The sequence below is a fragment of the Apteryx rowi genome, unplaced genomic scaffold (assembly GCF_003343035.1).
Source record: "Apteryx rowi isolate R43461 unplaced genomic scaffold, aptRow1 scaffold_1092, whole genome shotgun sequence".
Taxonomy (NCBI): domain Eukaryota; kingdom Metazoa; phylum Chordata; class Aves; order Apterygiformes; family Apterygidae; genus Apteryx; species Apteryx rowi.
The window spans coordinates 136,863-160,935 of NW_020447300.1; the positions used below are offsets into that span (position 1 = coordinate 136,863).

The 24,073-nt window shown below is 41.8% G+C and overlaps 2 protein-coding genes across 2 annotated transcripts; both read left to right on the top strand.

Moving 5' to 3' along the window:
- Positions 1–155: 155 nt before the first annotated feature.
- TOP2A (DNA topoisomerase II alpha) lies at positions 156–20,640 on the top strand. Its single transcript, XM_026072913.1, has 33 exons — positions 156–243; positions 772–835; positions 1,404–1,549; positions 2,020–2,117; positions 2,459–2,671; positions 2,845–3,018; positions 3,174–3,275; positions 3,773–3,910; positions 4,084–4,222; positions 4,470–4,627; positions 5,059–5,184; positions 5,649–5,759; positions 5,853–5,958; positions 6,700–6,809; positions 7,594–7,686; positions 8,168–8,282; positions 8,602–8,723; positions 9,082–9,230; positions 9,966–10,197; positions 10,302–10,436; positions 10,558–10,758; positions 11,361–11,556; positions 12,874–12,965; positions 13,587–13,727; positions 13,814–13,897; positions 14,521–14,718; positions 15,663–15,768; positions 16,076–16,219; positions 16,632–16,782; positions 16,913–16,974; positions 17,315–17,440; positions 18,540–18,760; positions 19,111–20,640. The coding sequence occupies exons 1-33, from the start codon at positions 156–158 to the stop codon at positions 19,258–19,260; spliced, it is 4,491 nt and encodes a 1,496-aa protein (XP_025928698.1). The 3' UTR covers positions 19,261–20,640.
- A 2,857-nt stretch (positions 20,641–23,497) lies between these two features.
- GJD3 (gap junction protein delta 3) lies at positions 23,498–24,070 on the top strand (the record flags this gene model as incomplete). The annotated part of the gene is made up of 1 exon (XM_026072835.1): positions 23,498–24,070. A coding segment is annotated over exon 1 (573 nt), but the record flags the coding sequence as incomplete, so codon positions are not given.
- Positions 24,071–24,073: the final 3 nt, after the last annotated feature.

The window sequence follows — 24,073 nt, forward strand, 5'->3', positions numbered from 1 at the left end:
GGGGGGGGGGGGGGTCGTTAACATGGCCCGCCAGCTAACTGGAAACCGGTGCTGGGTGCCTCCGCCTTACACACTGATGGCAGGGAACAGAATGTGTAGGAAATCTGCAAAACACTTAGGGATTTATGCTGGTTTTTTTACTTTCTTTTCAGCAAATGTGGGTTTTTGATGAGGATGTGGGCCTCAACTGCAGAGATGTGACCTACGTGCCTGGCTTGTACAAAATCTTTGATGAGATTCTAGGTGAGCTGCAAGATATCTGTTGGGTCAGTGATTAGCAAGTTTTTTTTGTTTGTTTGTTTTGTTTTAAGTTATTTCTGGGTACTGAATGTGTAAGGGAACCTTGAACTAAAATTAAGAGCTTGGCAAATGTACTTTTATCCAGCTGCATTGTTGACCAAGTAATGTCTGTTGCATAATCCAATGGATGGTGTTCACAGAGTATATAGTTTGTTGATTGTGCTTCAAAATATTGGATGCTAATGTTCTGCCCCGTCTTAATTTCCATTAGTGCTACTAAACTGTAAGCCGTTCTTGGGATGATGGCACTATATATTATAAAAACAATTTCATTCAGCCCAGATTCTCCCTTTTATATTATCCTGTAGTGTTCATCTCTGTAACTTGCAAAATCTTTGCAAACCAGGATGATTATTAGTAGCATCTTTTCTTCAATTTGTGTATATGTTCTACTGAAAGCACTTTATAGTTAATATTTTTTGTCTTGACTGAGAGTGTAATATGCTAAAAATAACAATCTTTCCATTCTAGTCAATGCTGCAGACAACAAGCAGAGGGATAAAAACATGTCGTGCATTAAAATTACAATTGATCCGTAAGTTTTATTTCATTTTTGTTCAGTGCTTTCCCAGCTCATGTGTGTTAGATTTTCTTCTTCAGATACTGTTCTGTTAGGCTGGTGTTAGGCATCAGAGAGTTCTCTGGACAGGCCCATTCAGGTTAGACCAAATGCAGCTCCTGGAGCTCCACAGTTGCCAACTTGTGTAGTGTTATTGACCAATTACAAAAGCCTTTCTCTTGTTTAGGTCTCTTGGTCTCTTAGAGTGTTGACTTGTAAAATCACTGCTTTCGTGTTTCTTTTTTTTGTCTTTTCCATTGTGGTGATTTCCTCCTTCTTCTCAACCTTTTTATTCTGTTACTGAGCATAGATAATTTTCATTTTTCAAGCATAGTTGTCCAAGTTATAGATGGTATCTGCAGATCTGAGGCTGAAGGATTTTTTTTTTTTTTTGACTTGTCCACCCTCTGCTGGCTGTTTCTGCACTAGCTGAACAGAAATTTACTTTTGATGAAATGGTGGCCTTCTCCCAGAGATTATGTATGGTATTTATTTCATAGCTCAGTAATTTCCAGTCTTAAAGACACACTTTCTTTTCCCCCAGAGAGAATAACACGATCAGTGTATGGAACAATGGGAAAGGTATTCCAGTTGTTGAACACAAAGTGGAGAAGGTCTATGTACCTGCTCTTATTTTTGGACAGCTATTAACATCAAGCAACTATGATGATGATGAAAAGAAAGTCACAGGTAGGGAAGTCTCCAAATTATGTGCTAATGTTTTTTGTGCAGCCTGATCAGCTTAAATGTGTGAACTGAATTACCTGGTGTGAGTGAGCAGTAGTTACTAGGTTGCGTCAAGACTGCTTGTTCTGAATAAAGGTGACGCTAACTGGTCCCCTGCTGTTCTCCTTCTTAAGAAAAAGAAGGGTTGTCGATGCAGCAAAAAAAATGGAGTTCCTTAGTATATCAGAAGGAAGTCTGCATGCTGTATTTTATAATAAAACTGGTACAAACATGAAGAGCAGGAGGAATTCCCTTTGAACACTAATTCCAGTTAAATATGGGTTCATAGTCGTGTACTAAGTTTGTAGGATATTGTCATTTATAGTGAGTCGTACTTTGACTGTGCTGAAGTGACTGAATTCTTGTTAGTCTGGAGTTATTTTAGATGGTTTTGAACAAATGTAACAACACGTCTGTTTGCGTTGCAATTCCAGGTGGTCGAAATGGTTATGGAGCCAAATTGTGCAACATATTTAGCACAAAATTTACAGTAGAAACTGCATGTCGTGAATACAAAAAATTATTTAAGCAGGTATGGACACCTTATTTAATTCTGTTTTCTCATTTCAGTAAGGTTATACGTGAGATTTTCAAATAAGAGCCTATGTTTTTATTCCGATTTAGGTGTTGTTTGCATGGTGCAAATTTGTATTTGTAGAATGACTAGAATAACTTTGGGCCACAGCTACCGTACTGCCAGTTTTGATTCAAATAAATAATGAAATGGGCAGACATAATCAGAATCTAATTTTTAACTTTTTTTTTTTTTTTTTAATCTCAGAGTACTTAAAACTTGTAAATTGGCTCTCTGGTTTTAAAAATTTAGTTATTCATATTTGTTAGACATGTAACTCACACAATTCCTTTTTCCAGACCTGGACAGACAACATGGGAAAGGCTGGTGAAATGAAACTGAAGTATTTTGATGGAGATGATTACACATGTATCACTTTCCAACCTGATCTCTCAAAGTTTAAAATGACAATTCTGGATAAAGATATTGTAGCTCTAATGTCTCGAAGAGCATATGATATTGCTGGATCCACAAAGGATGTCAAAGTTTTCCTAAATGGAAAGAGACTGCCTGTGAGTGAGCATTTAAAGGAAATAATACCTATAGTTCTCATGCTATTTAAACAATGAGATTTTGTTCAAGCAATTTACATTATATGTGTTGAAATGAAAATTTACATGAGTGATTATTTATAGTATTTATAGGCACTGTTATAAACAAATTCTCTGCTTTTATCTGCATGTAGGTGAAAGGATTCCGTAGCTACGTGGACCTCTATGTAAAGGACAAAGTAGATGAAACTGGTAATACGCTTAAGGTTATCCATGAGGAACCAAATTCTCGGTGGGAAGTGTGTTTGACTTTAAGTGAAAAAGGCTTCCAGCAAGTTAGCTTTGTCAACAGCATTGCTACCACAAAGGTAACTTCTTCATTATTAGTATTCTTAGGTATTTTCAAATGTATGTTAGTGAAAAATAGTTAATCTCTTAAGGCGCAAAGACCATACTTATTTTGAATAAAGGTACATACCTTTAATGGAATCACCTCAAGATCTTTGGTCCTTTTTTGCCTTAGGGCGGCAGGCATGTTGATTATGTAGCTGACCAGATTGTGACTAAACTCATTGAAGTTGTGAAGAAGAAGAACAAAAACGGAGTTGGAGTGAAGCCTTTTCAGGTATAAACTCAGAATCTCCCTAATAGAAAACGTAACTCTAGCATTATTGCAAATTGTAGCTACAACTTAATGAATTATTACAATAGTCTAATTTATAATAAATATTTCTATTATAAAGATAATATATAAAAAGTGTACTAATTATAGAAGCCTTGCATTTTCCATTTTAAACCAACTAACAGTCTTCTCTTCCTTTAGCTGTTGTATTTTGTAATCAGAACACCATAAGTCAGTGCAGATGCACTAAAAATATCAGATGATACCTATTTTGGAGGAGAGCTTCTTAACATCCCAGATCATATAGTATTGTTCATGAATGTTCATTAGCTGTCCTAAATTCTGTCAGTTTTGTTTAATTAGACATTTAGAAAAATTCAAAAAAAATACAGTGATAATTGAATTAGTTCTCCTTTCAGTGTGATTCTGATAGGCAAATGTCAGAAGGCACTGTGCAATGAGCTTGTATAATTTGTAATGGTGGTTGTATTTAACTACAGGTGAAGAACCACATGTGGATTTTTGTGAATGCTTTGATTGAAAACCCAACCTTTGACTCTCAGACTAAGGAGAACATGACTCTGCAGGCAAAGAACTTTGGCTCAACATGTAAACTGAGTGAAAAATTTATCAAGGGTGTAAGTACTGGTATACACTGATTTCAGTTATAGGTGTCTATAAAGCTGCATCTTACGCTTAATGTGGCAAATATACTATTTATGAACTACTGTCAGTTTAAAAAAATGAGTATATATCCTAAAATTATGTCATAGTTAAGGCTTTTCTCACAATTGAGTCTCTTGTATTGCAGGCAGTTGGCTGTGGTATTGTTGAAAGTATCCTAAACTGGGTAAAATTTAAAGCTCAGACGCAGCTAAATAAGAAATGTTCAGCTGTGAAACACACTAAGATTAAGGGCATTCCTAAACTGGATGATGCCAATGATGCTGGTAAGTGTTTTATATCCTTTCTAGCCAGTTCATTCAAAAACAGTTAGAAAGCGTTTGTCAGACAAATGAGAGAATCACCTCCCAAAGAAAGTGAGAAAATTCTATAATTATAGATTATCTTCATTTTGCAGTCAGTCCTATGTGTGGTCCAACAAAACCTGCATTAGAAGATATTTATTCTCATTCATTTTGTGAGCTTGCAAACTCTGATTGCACTTAATTAGAAAATTGACTTGCTTTTTTTTAGGCAGCAAGAATTCTATAGACTGTACGCTTATCCTGACCGAGGGAGACTCAGCCAAAACACTGGCTGTTTCTGGTCTAGGAGTGGTTGGTAGAGACAAATATGGAGTATTTCCTCTTCGTGGGAAAATACTCAACGTCAGAGAAGCTTCTCATAAACAGGTTAGTTGGAACATCTTTATAGTCTACATATTAGAAGATGTGTTATCCTTTGTGTAATGCAATATGTTTTAACCGAGTCAGTACAACTGGACACCTGGAATATTGTAACTTGTAGTAATAGTATCTTAAATATGTGAAGCTAGCCTCGCCTTCAGTATGCCTTGCTGGTTAAGTGGGAATATTGACCAAGCCCTATTCACTGCTTTGCCTGAAGGAATAGCATTTGTGTTGTGGACTACAAAATGTTTGGAATGACATAGAATAATTTAAGTATTAGACTTCAGTTTAAAAATAATAAGTTTCTAAACAGGAAAAGAATGTTGACAAGGCTAGGCCACAATAAAGGAGATACTTATAGTGGATCATTTTATATCTTTTTGAGCTACAGTTCAAGTCTGGCAGATAAGTTTATTCTGTATGATCTTTTCTAGATCATGGAAAATGCTGAAATCAACAACCTCATCAAGATTGTGGGTTTACAATATAAAAAGAACTATGAAGATCACGAATCTTTAAAGAGTCTTCGCTATGGAAAGATTATGATTATGACAGATCAGGTTAGGCTCACTAAAGTTCAACATTGGGAGAGGAAGAAAAAGCACTGCTATACAGAGCAAAGAAGAAGATACTACCTTTCTCCCACTGGCACTGTTGTACCTAATTCTCTGTATTCATCTGTTTTTATTGTTCTATTTTTTTAGTGGGTCATCCTAAATTTTCAGTCACAAAACATAACAGATAAGGTAGAGGGGGGAGCAGCATCACCAAACTGCTAAATAATGTCTTTTCAGTCTTATAATAGATCTGGTACAACGTCCTTGACCAGACCTTGGTAGCTTTTTTGACTAAAAATGTGCCTTTTCTGTTTCTCTTACCTTTCCCTAGTTAAAAGGTGGACTTGTATGGTCACATCTTTGGAAGAGAAAGTTAGTAGGGCTGATTACAGTCATTTGCTATTAAGCTAACAATTGTCACTTTCCATCATGTCCCTTCTTAATATGCTTTCTTAAAAAAAAATCAGGATCAAGATGGTTCTCATATCAAAGGCTTGCTGATTAACTTCATCCATCATAACTGGCCATCTCTTCTAAGACATAACTTTTTGGAGGAATTTATTACTCCCATCATAAAGGTAAGGGCTGAGTGGATGGTAAGGTGAATGAGTAAGGATTAGTTGATCCACATCTGCCTCTCATTTCACGAGGACAAAACTCATTCATTACAGGTCTCCAAAAACAAAGAAGAAATACCATTCTACAGCATTCCTGAGTTTGAAGAATGGAAAAACAATACGCAGAATCACAATTCATGGAAAATCAAGTACTATAAAGGTCTGTAGAAAACCCAATAGGGTGGAGTTAAATGATCCAAATAAGAGCCATTTCATTCATAGTCTAAATTCAGTGTTAGCCCTGCTTGCCCAAAGGCTTTGCACCAGATGATCTCTGAAAATCTCTTCCAACTTAACTTATTCTGATAAACTTTGTCACATGCATTTGTTAAAAAGCTTCGTACATCAGCACTGAGCATGTTTCAAAGTAAGGAAACCATAACCTCTAACTGGGGGATCACTGCCTAGCTTCAACAAAATCTCTCAAAATGGAACTACAGTACTGTAGGTATCCATTCGCTCAGCCCTCTTGGTCAAATATGCTTAGCTTTGACAGTTTTTTTTCTGTTGTCCATAGTACAGTCCATGTGTAATGATAGCATTTCAAGCTGAGTACTTATTCCAGAATTGCTTAATCCTGATAAGCAAGTTGCCAACTGCCAAACAACAGCTGGATGATGAGGAGTCTTTTCCAATTTGCAGTTAATAGTTTCAGACATCTATGGAAGTCTTGGGCAAAATCCAAAAGTATAGCATGCAGCTGCTTGCTTGCCTTTAATTCTTGTGCTTTTCGTGATACCTTACCTCTCATTTTGAAGTAACTTAGGGTTTTCAATAAAATCATACTGTTTTAACATTTCACATGATGCATCACAAAAGATAGATGTAACAAAACATTTGTTTAAATTGCAACTTAATTTGAGCAAGAAGTGCTTAGGATTAACTTGTATTGTCTCTGCAGGTTTGGGTACCAGCACATCGAAGGAGGCTAAAGAATACTTTGCAGATATGGCAAAACATCGAATTGGCTTCAAATATTCTGGTCCTGAGGATGATGCTGCAATCACCCTGGTAACTAAAAATACTTGATTTAATTGCTGACTTACTACCTTTGGTATTCTACTGCTTAGTGCTGTGTATTTTCTCTTAAAATGCTCTTAGAGGCCTTTGGGCTTGAGACAATCTTTTTGTTACCAAGGCTACAGCTTTAGACTAGCTGGTGGAAGCAAATCTGTCCACAGACCTCAGGCCAAGAGCACCCTTTTAATGATGGCTTTTAAATATAGCTCAGAACAAACTATTTCACTACAAACCTATTGACATTTTCAGACATAATGGTAAATATTCTTTTAATATTTTTCTGCATGTTATGATGCAATTTTCTCTAAGGCAGAAACCCCTCGCCTTTTCTCCCCCAGATTTTCATATTGTTTTCTTGTAAAATGATCCACCAGTGATTTAAAACAGCTCTTGCTTCAGAGAACTTCTTCACCTTAAGTAGATGTTGACTCTTAAGTATTCTTCTGAGTTATTAGCCAATGACCAAAACCAAGATTTTTCCCAAGGTATTAATTACATTAGCAGGGAAATTTGCTTTGGTTTTCTGTTCTTCTGTAAAAGATTCATAAAGTTGAGCCTAACACCATGTCTCCTAAAGACTGGTGGAAATTATGCTCTTGTTTTTAATACTTTTAGCTCCAATAACCTGTTACTGCACTTATTAGGCTGTTAAGCCAGCCTGTTTAGCATGTTATTCCCTGATTTAAAACATTTCTTTATGCTTTCCTCTTCTCAAGTGGTCCAGTAGGGCACACTATAGAATGTCCTAGAATTGATGTAATTATGTAATGTATAGGCCTTCAGCAAGAAGAAGGTAGAAGAGCGAAAGGAGTGGCTGACCAATTTCATGGAAGATAGAAGACAACGGAAGCTGCATGGCCTGCCAGAGGTAAAAGGTTTAAATATATGAAGGAATCTGGTTTCCTTTCGCTCCCTGGGGCTGTTCTCAGTTTCATTCTGGCATGGTAGAGCTGCACATGGCTTAGGGTCAGTGAGTCAGTCACCAGATTATGGGACAGTTATAATGTTTCAAGATTTTGCAAAGCAGCCTTTTCTGTCATCTCATTAGTGCAGCCTCTGTGTCAGTTGTCCAGTGATTTTTAGCTCTTATCTTTCAAATTACTTTATCAAGAGGGAAATGTTAATTTAAACAGGACTTCATGAAGTAAAAAGTAATTTCTCTATAAAACAGGCCTCTATCATGGGAAGCAATGTTTTGTTTTTCCATGCTAAGAATACTACCAGCATTTGAGCTTGTGTTTAGCTAGTCTTGCAATGAACTTCCATTTTAGCAAAACCAGACAAGTATGAGCTAAGAAACAGATTAGACCTTGTTAAAATTAAGGCACTCTTAAACCTGTTTTTCTTAGGACTACCTATATGGGAAAAATAGTAATTGGCTGACATACAATGACTTCATCAACAAGGAGTTAGTCCTGTTCTCAAACGCTGATAATGAAAGATCAATCCCATCTCTGGTTGATGGTAAGCAATTTCAAGTTAGTGACTCTGTAAATGGATGTTTGCATGTCATATTATCAGAATCAGGGTAACCTGCTGAGTTTTCAGGGTCGATATTCTAAAGTCCATTTTCTGTTCTCCAAGTTTTTGGTTTTTTAAATCTTTGGACTAAATGTCTTGTCCGTTTTGTAGCATGTAGTTGCAAGTACCTAAATCTCATGATGCTGACTCTAGGTGTATATGTAGTTCTTAAAGCCTCCAGAAAACAGAAGCTAAGTGAAACTAAAGAAGCTAATACTTTATGTTGTAATTGCAAGGTCACTTTTTTCTTTTTTTTGTACAGGTTTGAAGCCAGGTCAAAGAAAAGTTCTGTTCACATGTTTCAAAAGAAATGATAAGCGGGAGGTGAAGGTTGCTCAGCTGGCTGGTTCTGTAGCTGAGATGTCCTCATACCATCATGGTGAGGTAAGAATCTAATCTGGTTGTGCAAAATGCTTTTTTTTTTTTTTTTTTAAGAAAAAAGAAATCTTCTGTTGCCTTAACAGTTAGGATGCTTCTAACTCAGGGTTAGATGTTTGCATACGAACTCCAAACTTACTGTATTGACCAAAAGGAGCCCGGTACCTTTACTCTTTTTGTCAACAGTTCAGTAAATTTGATGTTTTAGGTAGTAATAACCAAATACACTTTCAGTGAGAGTTTCCTGCAGTATTTTGAGCTTATCCTTCATATCAATTTTGTTCTTGATGTGAATTCTACTTTTAACTTTGTCCTTTCAACGAAGAATTCTGCATTTTTAACTTTGAACCTTCCTTTATTGCAGGCATCACTGATGATGACTATCATTAACTTAGCTCAGAACTTTGTGGGCAGCAATAACCTCAACTTGCTACAGCCTATTGGACAGTTTGGCACAAGGCTGCATGGTGGGAAAGACTCCGCCAGCCCTCGATACATCTTTACAATGCTCAGGTCAGTGTTAAAGATTATTTACCATCTTAAATATTCTTAGCACATTACAAGATTTGATCTGACAGCACTTAAAATGAAAAATTTATTTTTTTCCCTTTAAAGCTCTAAAAATTTGGACAACTTAAATCACTGCTACTCTGAATATTCAAGTGAAATTTGGATTCTTGGTTCAGAGGTGTGAACTTTGCTGTTGTCTTCCCACAGAACAGAAAAGAGTAGCAGAGCAAATGGAAATGGGAGCAAAAACAAAGGGGAAAATTTGGGTAGGATAAAAAAAAATGAGCTTGAGTAGGAAAGTTAAGTTTTAGTATATTAGTGCTTAGTTTTAGTATATTAGTGCTTATTCTCTATGGGCTGATAGCCACACAGGTTGCACTTGATCAAATCTGTTCCTTGAACACATATGTGATTGTTGTACTAGGGCAAAGAATACAGAGGATTGTAATCTTCCCAGACATTAAGCATCTGATTTACATAATTAAAGTAGGAGCTTAGGGTCCCATATAGTCAATAGAACCTGTACAGTTTGATTAGACTGCTTAAGACACGCCTCTATTTTGCCTGTTACTCCAGAAGCCTAGATTGCTAACATAGACACCCAGGCTGTATGGCTGAGGCTGGCTGATATGAATATCCCAGATTTCTGTGTTTGGTCTGGGTTTGAAGGTTCTTTTTGTATAGTGGTCACTGTTCTGTAACAAGAATTTGGACTTACATTTTTCTCTTTGATTCTAGCCCGCTGGCACGGTTGCTGTTCCCACCAATGGATGACAATGTCCTGAGGTTTCTATATGATGACAATCAACGCGTGGAGCCAGAATGGTATATCCCCATCATCCCAATGGTGCTGATAAATGGGGCAGAAGGGATTGGTACTGGCTGGTCCTGTAAGATCCCCAACTTTGATATCAGGGAAGTTGTGAATAATATTCGTCGTCTGATGGATGGAGAAGAACCCTTGCCAATGGTAAATAATGTATCATTAGTCTATTCAGCATATCCTGGAGCACTTGATGCTTCTACTTTTAAGCACTTGCATGAACACTGAACCCAGTGTTCTCTTCTGCTTAGCTTCCTAGCTACAAGAACTTCAAAGGCACAATAGATGAGCTGGGACCTAATCAGTATGTGATAAGCGGTGAAGTGTCTATCCTTGATTCTACAACCATTGAGATCTCTGAGCTGCCTGTCAGAACATGGACACAGGTAATAAATGCTGAATTTACCCTATGAATGTATAGTTTGTCCTATAAAGCAAAAAGTGGTTAGTGTTCTGGCATTTTCATTTCCTTGGAAAACATGGGTCTGACTTTGATTCTTTTCTCAGACTTACAAAGAGCAAGTTCTGGAGCCAATGTTAAATGGTACTGAGAAGACACCCCCGCTAATCACAGACTATAAAGAATATCACACAGACACCACAGTGAAGTTTATAGTGAAGATGAGTGAAGAAAAACTAGCTGAAGCTGAAGCAGTGGGGCTGCATAAGGTCTTCAAACTCCAAACAAATTTAACATGCAACTCCATGGTATGTAACAGATTTTGCTGCAGAAAGTTCTTGTTTTAATTGAAAGTCTGATGTTTATCTCAGATGTTTTTCATAAGGCACCAAAGACTGCATGGACAGCTGCAATTGCTGGATGTAACAAAAATGCTCATGTGAAGTAACATATTCACTTTTATTTTTTACTGTTACTGATTTTAAATCAGCTTTCCAAATATGCCTTTAAAAGATTCAGAGACAGGCTTGGGTATGGCCACAAAACAGTATGGTTTTGCCAGCATGAGTAGAAGCAATCTGAAGTCACACAGTCCATGGAGACCCTCATCATGACAACGATATTGACACTGAATATCTGGATCTTGACAATATGGAGTTTGCCGGGTGTTTATCCAACATATAGCTTTAAGATTCAAGTAACCTTAGCCCTAGTGTTTCCAAGAACTTTGAAATTCTAAAATCATCTCTGCTGCTGTGCTTGCAAACTGAAGTCATTTTTGAAGTGACACTAAGGTTGTATACTTTGTTAGATAAGTCAACTGTATATCCCATCGGTGTGTTTTGTACCTAATTTTCAGTGGTTTTGAAAATCAGTCGTATGATCGTAACGCCTATGCTCTTTGGTGCAGGTTCTTTTTGACCATGTCGGCTTTCTCAAGAAGTATGAGTCTCCCCAGGATATTCTAAAAGAGTTCTTTGAACTCAGACTCCGATATTACAGTTTGAGGAAAGAATGGCTTATTGGAATGTTGGGTGCTGACTGTGCAAAACTGAGCAACCAGGCTCGTTTCATCCTGGAGAAAATAGATGGCAAAATTGTGATTGGTATGTATCATTTTCAGTTACATGGTTTACGAAATTGGGAGAATGACCAGGTGCTCCTTTCAGTTCTGTCAGCACCCCCTCAGCCTCAAGCTGGCTCTTAACAAGCCACACCAGAGCTTATCTTTCTGTTCTAGTGACATATAAGAGGAAAATGCTTCACAAAATATCCTTGGTCTATAGAGCATTATGCACACATTAATTAAAATAGGATACTCATACAGCCTTCCTACTGTGTTTGACACTATTTTGAGAGTAGAAATATTTTTTAAATAGTTTAGCATAAATTCCTATCTTTCTGACTCAATAGGAATAAAAGTTAAGTATTGATAGGGCTTTAAAGGGGTAATATTTTCTGTTTAAATGCATAATTCTTAAGAATCTATATCTCTTCCATGTTATGTTTTTGAACCTCTGAAGAATATTCCAAATTATGCTCTCAGTGGACTGGGGCTTCAAACTTAGAAGATACTCAAATTAGCAACATATGAGAATCATGAGCTAGGAAAAGAAACAGATCTTTGTTCCCAGCATTCCAACTTTTCAATCAACTTTTCCACCTCAGTCTAAAAGGCAGCCTGTATTTCACTTGTGTTCATGGAGGATACAGCTAGACAAAGTGTCATAAGATGCTTTGTGGTTTGTGTCTGAAGGCAGCCCGATGATCCTAACAGTCTGTGTCTGTTTGACTTGACTCAGGAACAGAAATAATTCCCTTGAAATGCATTTTCGTGGGATTTTTTAATGAGCTGTTCCAAGACTGATAGGCCTGGTTTCATTCGTACTTGTTTCTCATGGTTGATTGCTTTTGTTATCTTAAAAGGGAGCAAACTCATAACTGAAACATTTCCATTGGTTGGGGCATTTAGAGTGTATTTTGCCCAGGTGATGTCTAATAAGGTGCAAGCTTATGCCAAAGCCTTTCTATGAGTGGTATTGGAAGGTTTTTGCCTCCACCTGGCTGTCTATTATCACAAAACCTTTTTGACACTTTTTTTTCCAAGTTCAAAAACTACTTAAGCCAGGGGAAATGCCTACATGGAAATGAAGGAGAACAATATTTAAAGTGCTCTGACAGATGTTCTTGACAGGTGTAGAAGCAATGCTGAGCTGACAAGTAACCTGTTAAATAGGACCTTTTTTTCTGGTGTAATTTCAGGCTTCATGTGTCCCACCTCTAATGAGGAGAGGGTATTTCACAGAACCCTATAGGATGCTGAGCTGTTATAACCGTAGGGTCCAAAATTTGAAGCTCATCTGTCTTTCCTAACAGTGATTGTACTAGTCAGTAAATGACAATACTGAAACATCTGTTTACAGAAAACAAACCCAAGAAGGAGCTGATTCAAGTCCTTATTCAGAGAGGGTATGAATCTGATCCAGTGAAGGCTTGGAAGGAATTGCAAAACAAGGTAATACTTCAGTCATCCTCTCCAAATAGATTTTATGTGGCTCCTATCTTTCTGAGGTTTCAGGATTTATAGGAAGATGCTCAAGTTGCTTTCCCATTTGCAGGACTGAAGAGCTGGCATGCTCGTAGGTCTGTAGTAGGAGACATAAAAACAGTAAAAGTTCAGTATCTTTTCAGAAGTTATTGAGACCTAGACATTGTTTTTGAGACTGTCTGGGATCAAGTCTTTCTGAAACTTCTGCCACAGCACTTTCTGCCGTTTCTTAAGGGTTTTGTTCTAACTGTGAGTCACAGCTGTCAGAGGGTTGCGAGGAAGGTGCGACTGTTTTAAGTAGCCTGGGGAGAATCTGGACTATTAAGACAGATTCTAAGATCTGACAGATTCTGTTTGAGAAGCCAGAGCAAGTAGAGCAAAAGTCTTGGGGAACTGTTTTTGCAGATGGAGTCTCCTATGTGATAGCATCTGAAGCTTTAAGAAGCATAATTTCATCTTTGAGTTGTCCTAGAAGAGCCTAGGACACCACAAGTGTATGGAGGACCTCTGATGTAATCCAGACATGATCAGCAGCCCTAGTATTGTATGTAGATACATTTGTTGACAATGTTTTAAATCCACATTCAGGAAGAAGAAGAAGAAGAGGATGAGAGTGACAAAGAATCAGCTCCAGCTACCGGACCAGACTTCAACTATCTACTGAATATGCCCCTCTGGTATCTGACTAAAGAAAAGAAAGATGAGCTCTGTAAGCAGAGAGATAGCAAAGTATGTTTTTTCCTTTTCCTGTACAAGTATTTAAGATGCTGGATTAAAATACATGACTAATGATTCTCAACTATCATTCACTTTAGGAAAAGGAGCTGGAAAACCTTAAGTGCAAGAGTTCCTCTGATCTATGGAAGGAAGATCTTGCTGCCTTCGTTGAAGAGCTTGATGTATGTGGATGTTCAGTGCAGATGACTGACTCCCTGGGCTTGCAGTCTCATCTAGAAACTAAAGATGATAACTTGAATGTCTTGTATGAATTGCACTCTCTTAGGAGAACTGAAAGCTTTCTTCATCTTCCTAGGCTGGATGGGATTACCATTGCTCTGGGGCAGGGAGTCAAACCACTAAGGTGGCTCTTGGAATGAGACTCAATTAGGAGGCTGAATAGTGAAGAGGAGTTTTAGGCTGGCTGAGAGAAGACTGGTACTGAGATATAGTATGAGGTCTAGTTCAAAAGTTTTTGAACACTGAAGGAGGTGAGGGAGGACCTGGCCTTTACTGAACAGAACCCAAATTGTGGGCAGATGTCTGTGCACCAGCATACCTGGTCACTGCTCATGTCTGTTCTTCCCCAAGTAACTAAACTAAACTATACCTCTGGTTTGAATCATTCCTTGAAAATATGCAAATCTGTAGCAGGCTGGGAAGCTTCACTTAGTCTGATGTTAGGAAATCTATCAGCAAGTTTAGAGTGATTTACTGCACAGGCTGTGACTTTTTTTTCTTTTTTTCCAGTAGTACATTCCTTTTGTGTTCTCACAACTGTATTGTTTTACACTCACCTCTGCAGGCAGTGGAAGCCAGACAACTTCAGGATGAGATGGTAGGGTTAACTGGCAAACCTTTAAAAGCAAAAGGAGGGAAACCAAAGGTGAAGAAGATGCAACTGACAGAAATAATGCCATCACCTCATGGCATAAGGGTTGTTCCTCGGATAACTGCAGAGATGAAGGCAGAGGCAGAGAAGAAGACTAAAAAGAAGATGAAGGTAAAACAAAACAAAACCCCTCCAAACACTTAATCTTTCCTTACATCCTTTTTAACTCAACCCTAAAGAACTGATAGTTCTTGGTAGCAGAAGGTATCCTAATGAAGCAGTTTTATTCTACTTTCTGGGAGAGCGAGAGAATCTTAGGACATGGGAGACCTTGGAAATGGATGTTTCTCAGAGTAAAGGAGAATAGAATTACTAACGTAACAGGAGATGGCTTAGAGTAGAATCTTCTTTTGGCAAGAACGTACATCACTATGGCATAGAGATGGGTTGGTAGCTCAGAAGTGAAAAAGCAGGTACATGCAAGGTTTTTCTAGGTGTCCTGGGGATTTTGTAAATTCTCTACCAGGCAGGAAGTAGAGCTAGTAAATTCACTTCTTTAGAACAGCCTTTGCATTTCCAGTAATGCTTTTAGTCATTTAATGCAATTATTGTTCTTGATATTACGGAAATAAAGATTTAACTCTTTTATAGGGCTACTTGAAATTATGCCGTTCAGCCATTTGCAATCTAGAAAATTAAAATATCCCCTCACCTGTTCTGACTTGTAAGCCAGACATACTGCTCCTTTTCTACAGAGGGTTCCATCAGTTTTTCCATATAACATGCACTGTTGTTTTTAACCCAGCCTGTTCAATTCTGCATCCTCAACACACCCTAGAGTAATGCTGTCATCAGCACACAAAAGCACTCTCATTAGGTGTGGGGACAAAAAGTCTATTTTTGTTAATGCTGGATGTTACATTTTAAGTTGCCTGATCTGGAGACTGATCATGTCGGATTTACTTGCTTGTAATCAGTTTTACATAAATTCAGGTTTCTTGTATTCCTACAGCTTTCATACATCTAAAATAAGCAGCTTGCTTCTATGTTGCTCTCTATTTGCTTCTTCCAGTTGTGTTAACTAGCTAGCTATCTGATCTCTGTTGTATCTTCAGAGTGAAAAAAATGAATCTGACGAGAATCAAGAAGGGAACTTGTCAGGAGATAAAGAGTCTTCAAGCCTTAAACAAAGATTAGCACGGAAGCTTAATACTGAGAGAGGTAAACAGTTTTATGTGTTATTCCATCACTGGAAAGTGAGGGGAAGTGCTGTAAATTTGGTTATCTGACCACTTCCTGAAGTGGCAAGTGACATCTGGGATCAATATGTTTGGAAAAACTAGATGAGAGATATACAAAGTGGTCCTGAATAACAGTCAAACTGGAGACATGATTACTAATTCCCTTCAATGTTTAAATGAGAAGTCTCTGAATTTAGTGATGTATTCTAAGTTGAGCTTGGACTACTGAGCTTGAAATGCATGTGGAATGCATTTGCTGATACATCCTGCCTCCCATTATTTTTCAGGTACTAAGAGGCAGGCCACTTTGCCATTTAAACCAGTAAAGAAAATGAAGAAACGAAACCCTTGGTCTGACTCAGGGTCTGATTCAGAGTCTGGTGATATTGAAGTGGCTCCTCGAAGAGAGAGAGTGGTTCGCCAAGCAGCAGGTAAGTGATGACACAAATGCAAAAGAGGAGAGTCTGTGGAGGAGAAAATCGGACAGACCAGTTAGCTCCATACTCAGATCTCAGCCAGAAATCATTTGTAAGCAGCTTATCTATTTTACTATATGTAACAACTAAGAATTTTCTACCATCTGAGCAGATTTTCACAATTATCTGTCAAGGAAAAACAGAAATGAGTAACGAGAAATAAGGTTATTGGTTTTAATTCCGCAGCTATCTCATCAAATCAAATACGGTGTTGGTAAATGAGCCCTGAACACACCTGTGACTTGGAGTTTTCTCACTTTCACTCTCAGTATCTGCTTGTTTTTATTTGCATGTTTATTTTTTTAATAACTGCAACTAAAATATTGAAAAGGAAACTGAGATGCATGCATCTGTGTAATTTCATTAGCCAAAATCAAGCCAATGATCAATTCAGACTCGGATGAAGATCTCACCAGCTCAGATGAAGAGTCTGAATATCAGGGGAAGAGTGAAGACAGCGTTGACTCAGATACAAGTTTGAAAGAAAAACCTGCTCCAAAGCCCAAAGTTGCTCCAAAGTGAGTATTTCTCCATATAGTCATTGGAAATAAATTATGCGCCTTGTTTTAGTATTATATAGAAATGTTTTTTCCTCATTGCAACTAGTGCATCATCAGCTGAAAAAATACTTGGGATTTTGTATTCTAGGAAAACTACTGAAAAAGCAGCCAAAGCTCCCAAGCCACAACCTGTGCAAAGTGCTATCTCTGGTAAGGATAAGACATTCTAAACCTTGTTGGTTTTCCTAAAACTCCAAGAGAGTGAGCTGGATGTTCTGATCAGTGCTTAACACTGTGATGAAGGCAGATGTTACAATCGCAACTGGACCTCTTGCAAAGAAACCTTGATGGTGGGGTGCAAGCTTGTTTCACTTCAACTTGGCTTTTGTCTGATTCTATCTTGAATCGAATTTGTGATTAATCCAGTTTTGATAGTTGTTCTACTTTTTATAAAGTTGCTCAAAATTATTTCCTTCTGCTCTGATTTTTATAGCCAGATAGAGTTAATAATTTAACTATTTCAGACTTGCTTTCCACTTTCTTTACTCAGTTCAAGTCCAAGATGTTGATGATGAAAATGTGAGCCAAGCTCCTACAGCTCCTTCTGTCTCCATGCCTCGCAGTAAAGTGGAACCAAAAAAACCTGCTGCAGTTAAGAAGGCCAGTGCCACAAAGGGTAAGGCAAAGATAGCTTTTCCGAGTTTTATAGTGTCGTTTGAAGACTGCTTTTAGATAGTGATTATTATTCCTGTGGGAAACAAAATCTGCGTGTTTTTGCTAGCCATTTAGAGGCTTTGAATAACTTGAGTTTTTATTTCAGAAAAGATGTGAGGTTTGCAGCAAAGGCTGTCTAATTGTTGTCATTTTTAAACAAGCTTGTTTCCAAACATATCATGTTCTAGTTCATCTGAGACATTATTCAAGGGAGTGAATTTTAATTTGGGAGCAGGAAAAAGGAATACTTCCTATAGTGCTATGTAATACATGGCAAAACTCATCTGAATGGAATTTCTGTGTTGCAGTCAACATCCTCTTCTGTGACTTTTTGGGAAGAAAGCTACTCAGTGGTAGCTTTCTTCCCCAAAAGAAGAAAAGCTTCTAGGCGATAGCTTGATCTATTTAGTGCTAATTTGAACACACAAATCTAAGGCATTTGACCTAGTTTTTTTTTTTTTAAACTTAACAGCCCAGAGTCTTTGTCAAACTTTGAAAGCTGTTTAGCTGGTTTTACATATTCCATCACTATGTGTTATTGATCCCAGCAGTAAAGTGTGTTACTTTACAGCAAAATAGCTACTTTTTCCACTTCTAAATTCTGGGAAAGCCTATTGTGGTTCAGAAATGGTTTGTTCACTTCAGCTCAGTTTGGAGAGATGCTTCAAGAAGCTGTTAAAAATATGTCAAAATGGAGGTAGGAAAGAATTCAAAAATTAAATTGTGTAGTATAGATGATAAATTCGTTCTCTATGCTAAAGTTTTGAAGGTGTAAGATTGGCTGCATGGCCTTGGGATTTTGGAACTTTTCAATCTGAAATAATCTGTAAATTGCTTAGAGTATTTTTTAATTTGATCTTCTAAACATAGCGGAACTAAGCAGATAAGTTCATTTCTAGTAATCTTGGTAAATAGGTATCTCTCTAGGAATTTGTGCTGCAAAATAAGATGACCTATGCGGTGACCTCACAGTATACTGCAGAGCCATGTTTGCGTTGGAAGTAAGATCTGTGAATGAGAAGAGGCAGCAAAACAGGTTTAAATGCAGAGTTCTATTTCAGGTAACCAGCCATCCATCATGGATATTCTAGCCAAGAAAAAAGCTGCACCAAAATCCAGCAAGACAACTTCGAAGGAGGGATCCTTAGATTCTAATGCTGAAACAGTGGTTCCCAAGAAGCCTGGCCTGACCAAGGGGCGAAAAGTTATCAAAAGACAGCCAAGCTTTTCAGATTCAGATTCAGATTTTGGCTCAAAGCCTTCCAAATCAGTTGCAGCTAAGGTTTGTACTCTGCCACACGTTATAGCCAAGCATTCATGGTTTTGCCATATTAATTTTGGGGGACACAAGACCTCTGAGGGGAGGAAACGGACCATAGTGTGTGTTATGGGCTGTTTTGGCAGAAAAAAAGTGGCAGAGGTAGAATCTCCTGTACGACAGCTGTCTTTGTTGTTGGATACAGAGAAGATGGGTGAGAGGGAGGTGGGCGTGTGTGCTGTCCCAGGCTGTAGGTTTGGTCTAATCGGTGTGAACAACAGCCTCACCAGTGACACAGAGGTGAGGTTTATGTTGAGTGTTGCCTGTTTATGCTCCGATTCACTATTCATTTCTTGACTATGCTTTCTCTCTAGAAATCCAGGGTGGAAGATGATGATAGCTATTCTGTTGATTTAACCGCTGATGTGGACAGTCTCACAGCGGCTGCGCCCCGAACAAGGCCTGGACGTCTCAAAAAACCTATGCAGTACTTGGAGGAGTCTGATGAGGATGACATATTTTGAATTTTAAAGATTTTAAACCGCTGATCTGAATTGATCTATAAACTTGCTTTGGGCACAGCTCTTGGCAGGTTCTCACCAAAAAACTACATCTCAGATCAGAAAATCCTTTTACTGAATTAAGCTTGTCCAGAAACGTTTGATACAAGTGAATACAGCTCTAATTTTCTCTGGTTTTAAATAATTTAAATTCATTTAAACAAGAATACCCTTCCCCCTTTCTTGTGAACAATGGAGCAATAATGTGCCCAGCTAGCGCTGATGAGCTTCCCTCTTATCCATTAGCTAGCTGGAGGCCCTGGTAGTTCTTTTGACTCCTTATGGTCATTTTAATATCAAAGCAGACTTTTATACATATCAAATCCTATAAAATACCTTCTCGTATCAATCCCCTCCTCTTTAGATAAACTTTTTTAAACTGCACAACCACAGAGATTTAACATGTGAGATGCAAGGTGTTTAAAACTCCATGCTAGTGTTTTTCTTTCCCTACTTTCACAGTCTTTTATGTCTGTGCAAGCCCCCGTTGCTCAATTTCTGTCATGTCGAGTTTTAGCCTTTGGTTTTTAAAATCAGATCTGGTAATGAAGGTTTGTGCAGACTTGTCTCCACACTGTACTCAGTGTTGGCAGTTTTATCTTCTGTCTTACTGCCAGGAAACCCCATGTTCAGCCCAGAGGTCATCCTCAGGTAAGAGGTGCTTGTGACTGCAAAATACCATTAAAGAACTAAATGGACATTTCTGAGCTTAGTGCCTGAGGTGCCTCTGAGTGAAACCAACTTAGTGAGGAGGGGAATCCAGCATCAGGCTGGCCAGAGATTCTTCATCCTAGCAAAGGAGACAAAAAGGAACTTTGATCTGTGGGAACTCTAAAGCGAGCAGGTTGATTATTCCAATGCACATTTTGGAAAGCAGCAGGTTCTCCTGTGTTGGGCTCCTCTGCTGCCATGTTTGGCACTAGAAAATGCTGTTCCGCAGAATGGCTGCTCAGCAGCATGAAGTTCCTCCTGGCAGTTCATGCTTCAAACCCGGAACATGTTTGTTCTGGGGACAAAGAGTGACTTCCCCTTCTGCACGCTGAGCTGCACGAAGAGTGCAGTCTGCTGTGAGGCCTGTTCATCACCTCTCAGCGCTGTTAAGTGGTTGGGCTGTTCAGTGTAATGGCTGGAAGCTGGTGGTCACAGGGCATGGATGACTTGCAGCGCTCGTGTTCCTCAGCAGAAAGCAAAGAAGAAAATCTTCCTCTTCCCTTCAGAAGTACTTCACTGGAGTATTCATCTATTAAATGTTTTGCTTTTCATAGAGCCGTTTCTATGGTGCTGAGCGTTATTTCTTGACTGTCTATGTAAATATTTTTTGTGTTTTTTCTTCAGTTGAGCTTCTGTCCTTTTTAATACTTACATAATAAAAGTGTTTTTACACAAGTTTTGTTCAGTAATGGTGATGGTTGCATTTAAAAAGGGTGGTTGTTATCTGTTTGTTCCCCGCATTTTTCACTTGTGGTGGAATCTCCAGAGCTCTGTAGTTGTCTTTGCTAATGGTGAATGCTTGAAACTCTGATTTTCTCAGGAGGAAGAGGTCATCAGCTTCCATGCTCTGCTGCCAAGACTTGTGGTCTAAATGGGTCATTGCTTTGTGTTTTTCATAGCAGTTGCAATTGTATAAACACACTAATTACTTCCTAGTTTATTTCCTGCACTGGAATTATCCAGTTTGGCATTGGCATTGTCATGGAAATGATTGAGGCCGCAGCAGCGTGAATGATGAGTTAGTGCGACAGGAGCAGAGGGCTTGGCCCAAGCTGTGGTCTGGGTTTAGCTGTGGGCAAAGACCAAGTGTGGGGTTGGCATGTACTGTGTCATGGCCAGCTAGGGGCTATGTCCAATAAACCTGCCCGATTAACCACAAAAAAGGGAGGTAGGATGCACAATCGATGTCTGCAGAGCTGAGGCAAGGGCCTAGCAGCAGCGACTTTCCCGCTGGCCCCAGCACCCTGCGCACGCTGCCCCACTGCGGCAGGGTTTGCAGCTGGGTGGGGGCAGCAGCGGGGCACTTGGTGCTTCTCCCTCTGCCCCGGGAGCCTGGGTTCGGTCCAGTCCACGTGCTTAGCTGGAAGTGCCTCCTCCTCTGGCTGACCTGCAACTCGGCATGCAAAACCCCCCCCCCCCGTAGCCGGCGGGCCCCAAGCGTCAGCTCGCGGTCGCAGATGCCGGCAGCGGCTCCACAGCGGGAGCAGGGCGGCGCTTGCCACCCTCCAACTTTTTAAGCTGCTGCCTGCGACCTGGACGCTGCGAGAGCAGCTTGGAGCAGGCTGTGCCTGCGGCGAGCTCAGGCGCTGCCCGGCCTCTTTCCTGCTAATCCCTGGCTGCCGACGCTGTGGTTTTACAAAACCACGGGCTTGACCACTACTTTGACTCCACAAGAAAGTTTTCCGAGTGAAAAGTTCTTATGAATGCCTGTGCAGCAGGGCCGGGAAGGGGGGGGGGCACAGTTAGCCTGGCCGCGTAACGGCGGAGGGTCGCGTGCAGCAAGTTCTGCTCCTAAAACGCAGCAGGAGCTGCTGTAGGTGAGCACGGTGACGTTTCGGATGCGCCCAGAGGTCCTCGGCTGAAGAGTGCTGCTCGCGAGCGATGCACGTGCTCCGAATCGCCCCCGGCGCCGTGCCGAGCGGGGGCTTCTCCCCGGGGGCAGCGCGCAGCGAGGGCAGGAGCTCCGCAGGCGTCGCAGCCCTGCGTGGCCCCCACGCGCCGGTGCCGGTTGCTCCTCGCCGCCGGCACGTAACGGCACAGCCCGGCTCCTCGCATGGTTACTGTAAATGTCATGTCAGAAGCGGCAGGAGATAGACAGATAGCCGGCCGGCGGAGATAGCAGCTACCCGCGGAGCGCAGGGAATGCCAGCCCCCACCGCGCCCCAGCCCAAATCAAGCATCGTGGCCGGATGGCAGGGGCAGCGCGGAGCCCCCGTCCCCGGCTTCCCTGTGCGCCCACCTCCGGCCTTTCCCTGGTGGGCGACTTATGGAAGCCAAGCCCAGGTGGGAACCCTCCCCGGAGGCTTTCCCCGCTCGCGGGTAGCCGGCGAGCCGTGCTGGGGCGCCCGGCGCTATCGGGGCGGCCGAGGTGCTTGCTGGCAGCCAGTCAAGTGTGGAAAGCGCTGTCAGATTTTCCACTGCGGGGCTCTGGAGAGCGTCTCCGGCGCGGCCCCGCCGGGGGGGCTGTGCTATTTACGGTGCTCCTGGCTGCAAACGCGCCCGGAGACTCAGTTGTCCCAACCTGCAGAGCAAACAGCGAGGCCACATGGCGCAGGCTGCTCTGGGCTGTCTTAGCCGCTCCGGTAACTCTGGTGTCGCCCCGAATGTCTCTATAGAGAGCTGTGGGTGCAGGCACGCACACACGCATTTTCATGCACTGCCTTGGCTATACCGGGATTTTCTCCATCACAAAATCGCTGGGATCTGTGGGTTTGGGGATGCTGAGGGCTCCGGCATGCTGCTGGAGCCCACCACGGCTGCCGTGGGCATTGCACGGCCACCCACGGGGGCAACGCAGTCCCGAGGCTGAAACATCACAACCTCCCAACAGTGCATGAAGGGGAAACTGAGGCACAAGCCAGGGCGGCATGTGGCTGCCATCCACGGGCCCCTCATGTGGTCCCGACCACCCTGGCAAGGCCATGCAGGGTTTGGGGTGGTGCTGCAAGCCCGAGCACCGCTGTGTGCACAGCCCTGATGGTCTCGCAGGAGCAGCCCCCAGGGTTCGGGGTGGCCCGGGCAGGGGGGACATTTCTGCAAAGGGGGAGGGCAGGAGGCCACCAGTCCCTGGCGCATTTGTCCTTGAGGCCTCCCCCAGGCCAGCAGAGCCCAGCCCTTCCCTCCGGGCGCCCCTGCAGCTCTGTCTCTTTAAAAGGACTCCAGGCGGGGCTGCGGGGACCGTCATCCTGGCTGGACAGGCACCGGACAGCCGGAGCCAGCAGTGCTGGGACGCCACGAGCAGGGAACAGCACGCCACCGCAGGTACCGGGGCCAGACCCCCACCCTTGGGCGTGGGGAGAGGGGATGGGAGACCCCCACGGTGCTGCCCCTGCACCCATCTCCAAGAGCTTGGCAGAGGCCCTGGAACATTCGTGACACGAGTGGGCTGGTTTCATCACTGTGCATCATCCTGCCTGGCCAGTTCCCACGGGCATCATCAGTTCCCGCGGGCATCGCTGGTTCCTGAGGTCCTGGCTCCCACGGCGCGGCCATGGGCGAGTGGGGCTTCCTGAGCTCGCTGCTGGACGCGGTGCAGGAGCACTCGCCCATGGTGGGGCGCTTCTGGCTGGTGGTGATGCTGCTCTTCCGCATCCTGGTGCTGGCCACGGTGGGCAGCGACGTCTTCGAGGACGAGCAGGAGGAGTTCGTGTGCAACACGCAGCAGCCGGGCTGCAAGCCCGTGTGCTACGACGCCGCCTTCCCCATCTCCCACTACCGCTTCCTCGTCTTCCACGTCGTGGTGCTCTCGGCGCCCGCCGCCCTCTTCGTCATCTACGCCGTGCACCAGGCGGCCAAGCCGGGCCGCGGCGCCGGCCACGTGCAGGCGTTCTACGTGGGCAGCGTGGTGGCCCGCGTGGCCGCCGAGCTGGCCTTCCTGGCGGGGCAGGGGCTGCTCTACGGCTTCCGCGTGGAGCCGCTCTTCGTGTGCCGCCGGCGGCCCTGCCCGCACCGCGTCGACTGCTTCGTGTCCCGGCCCACCGAGAAGACCGTCTTCATCCACTTCTACTTCGCCGTGGGGCTGGTGTCGGCGCTGCTCAGCCTGGCCGAGCTGGCGCACCTGCTGCGC

What these genes read in the sequence shown, in the direction of transcription:
- TOP2A (XM_026072913.1), top strand. Translation starts at nt 156, where the DNA reads ATGTGGGTTTTTGATGAGGATGTGGGCCTCAACTGCAGAGATGTGACC. An exon ending in TGATGAAAAGAAAGTCACAG is followed by an intron (nt 1,550 to 2,019) that starts GTAGGGAAGTCT and finishes TTGCAATTCCAG; the next exon opens with GTGGTCGAAATGGTTATGGA. An exon ending in AAGCCCAAAGTTGCTCCAAA is followed by an intron (nt 16,783 to 16,912) that starts GTGAGTATTTCT and finishes TTTGTATTCTAG; the next exon opens with GAAAACTACTGAAAAAGCAG.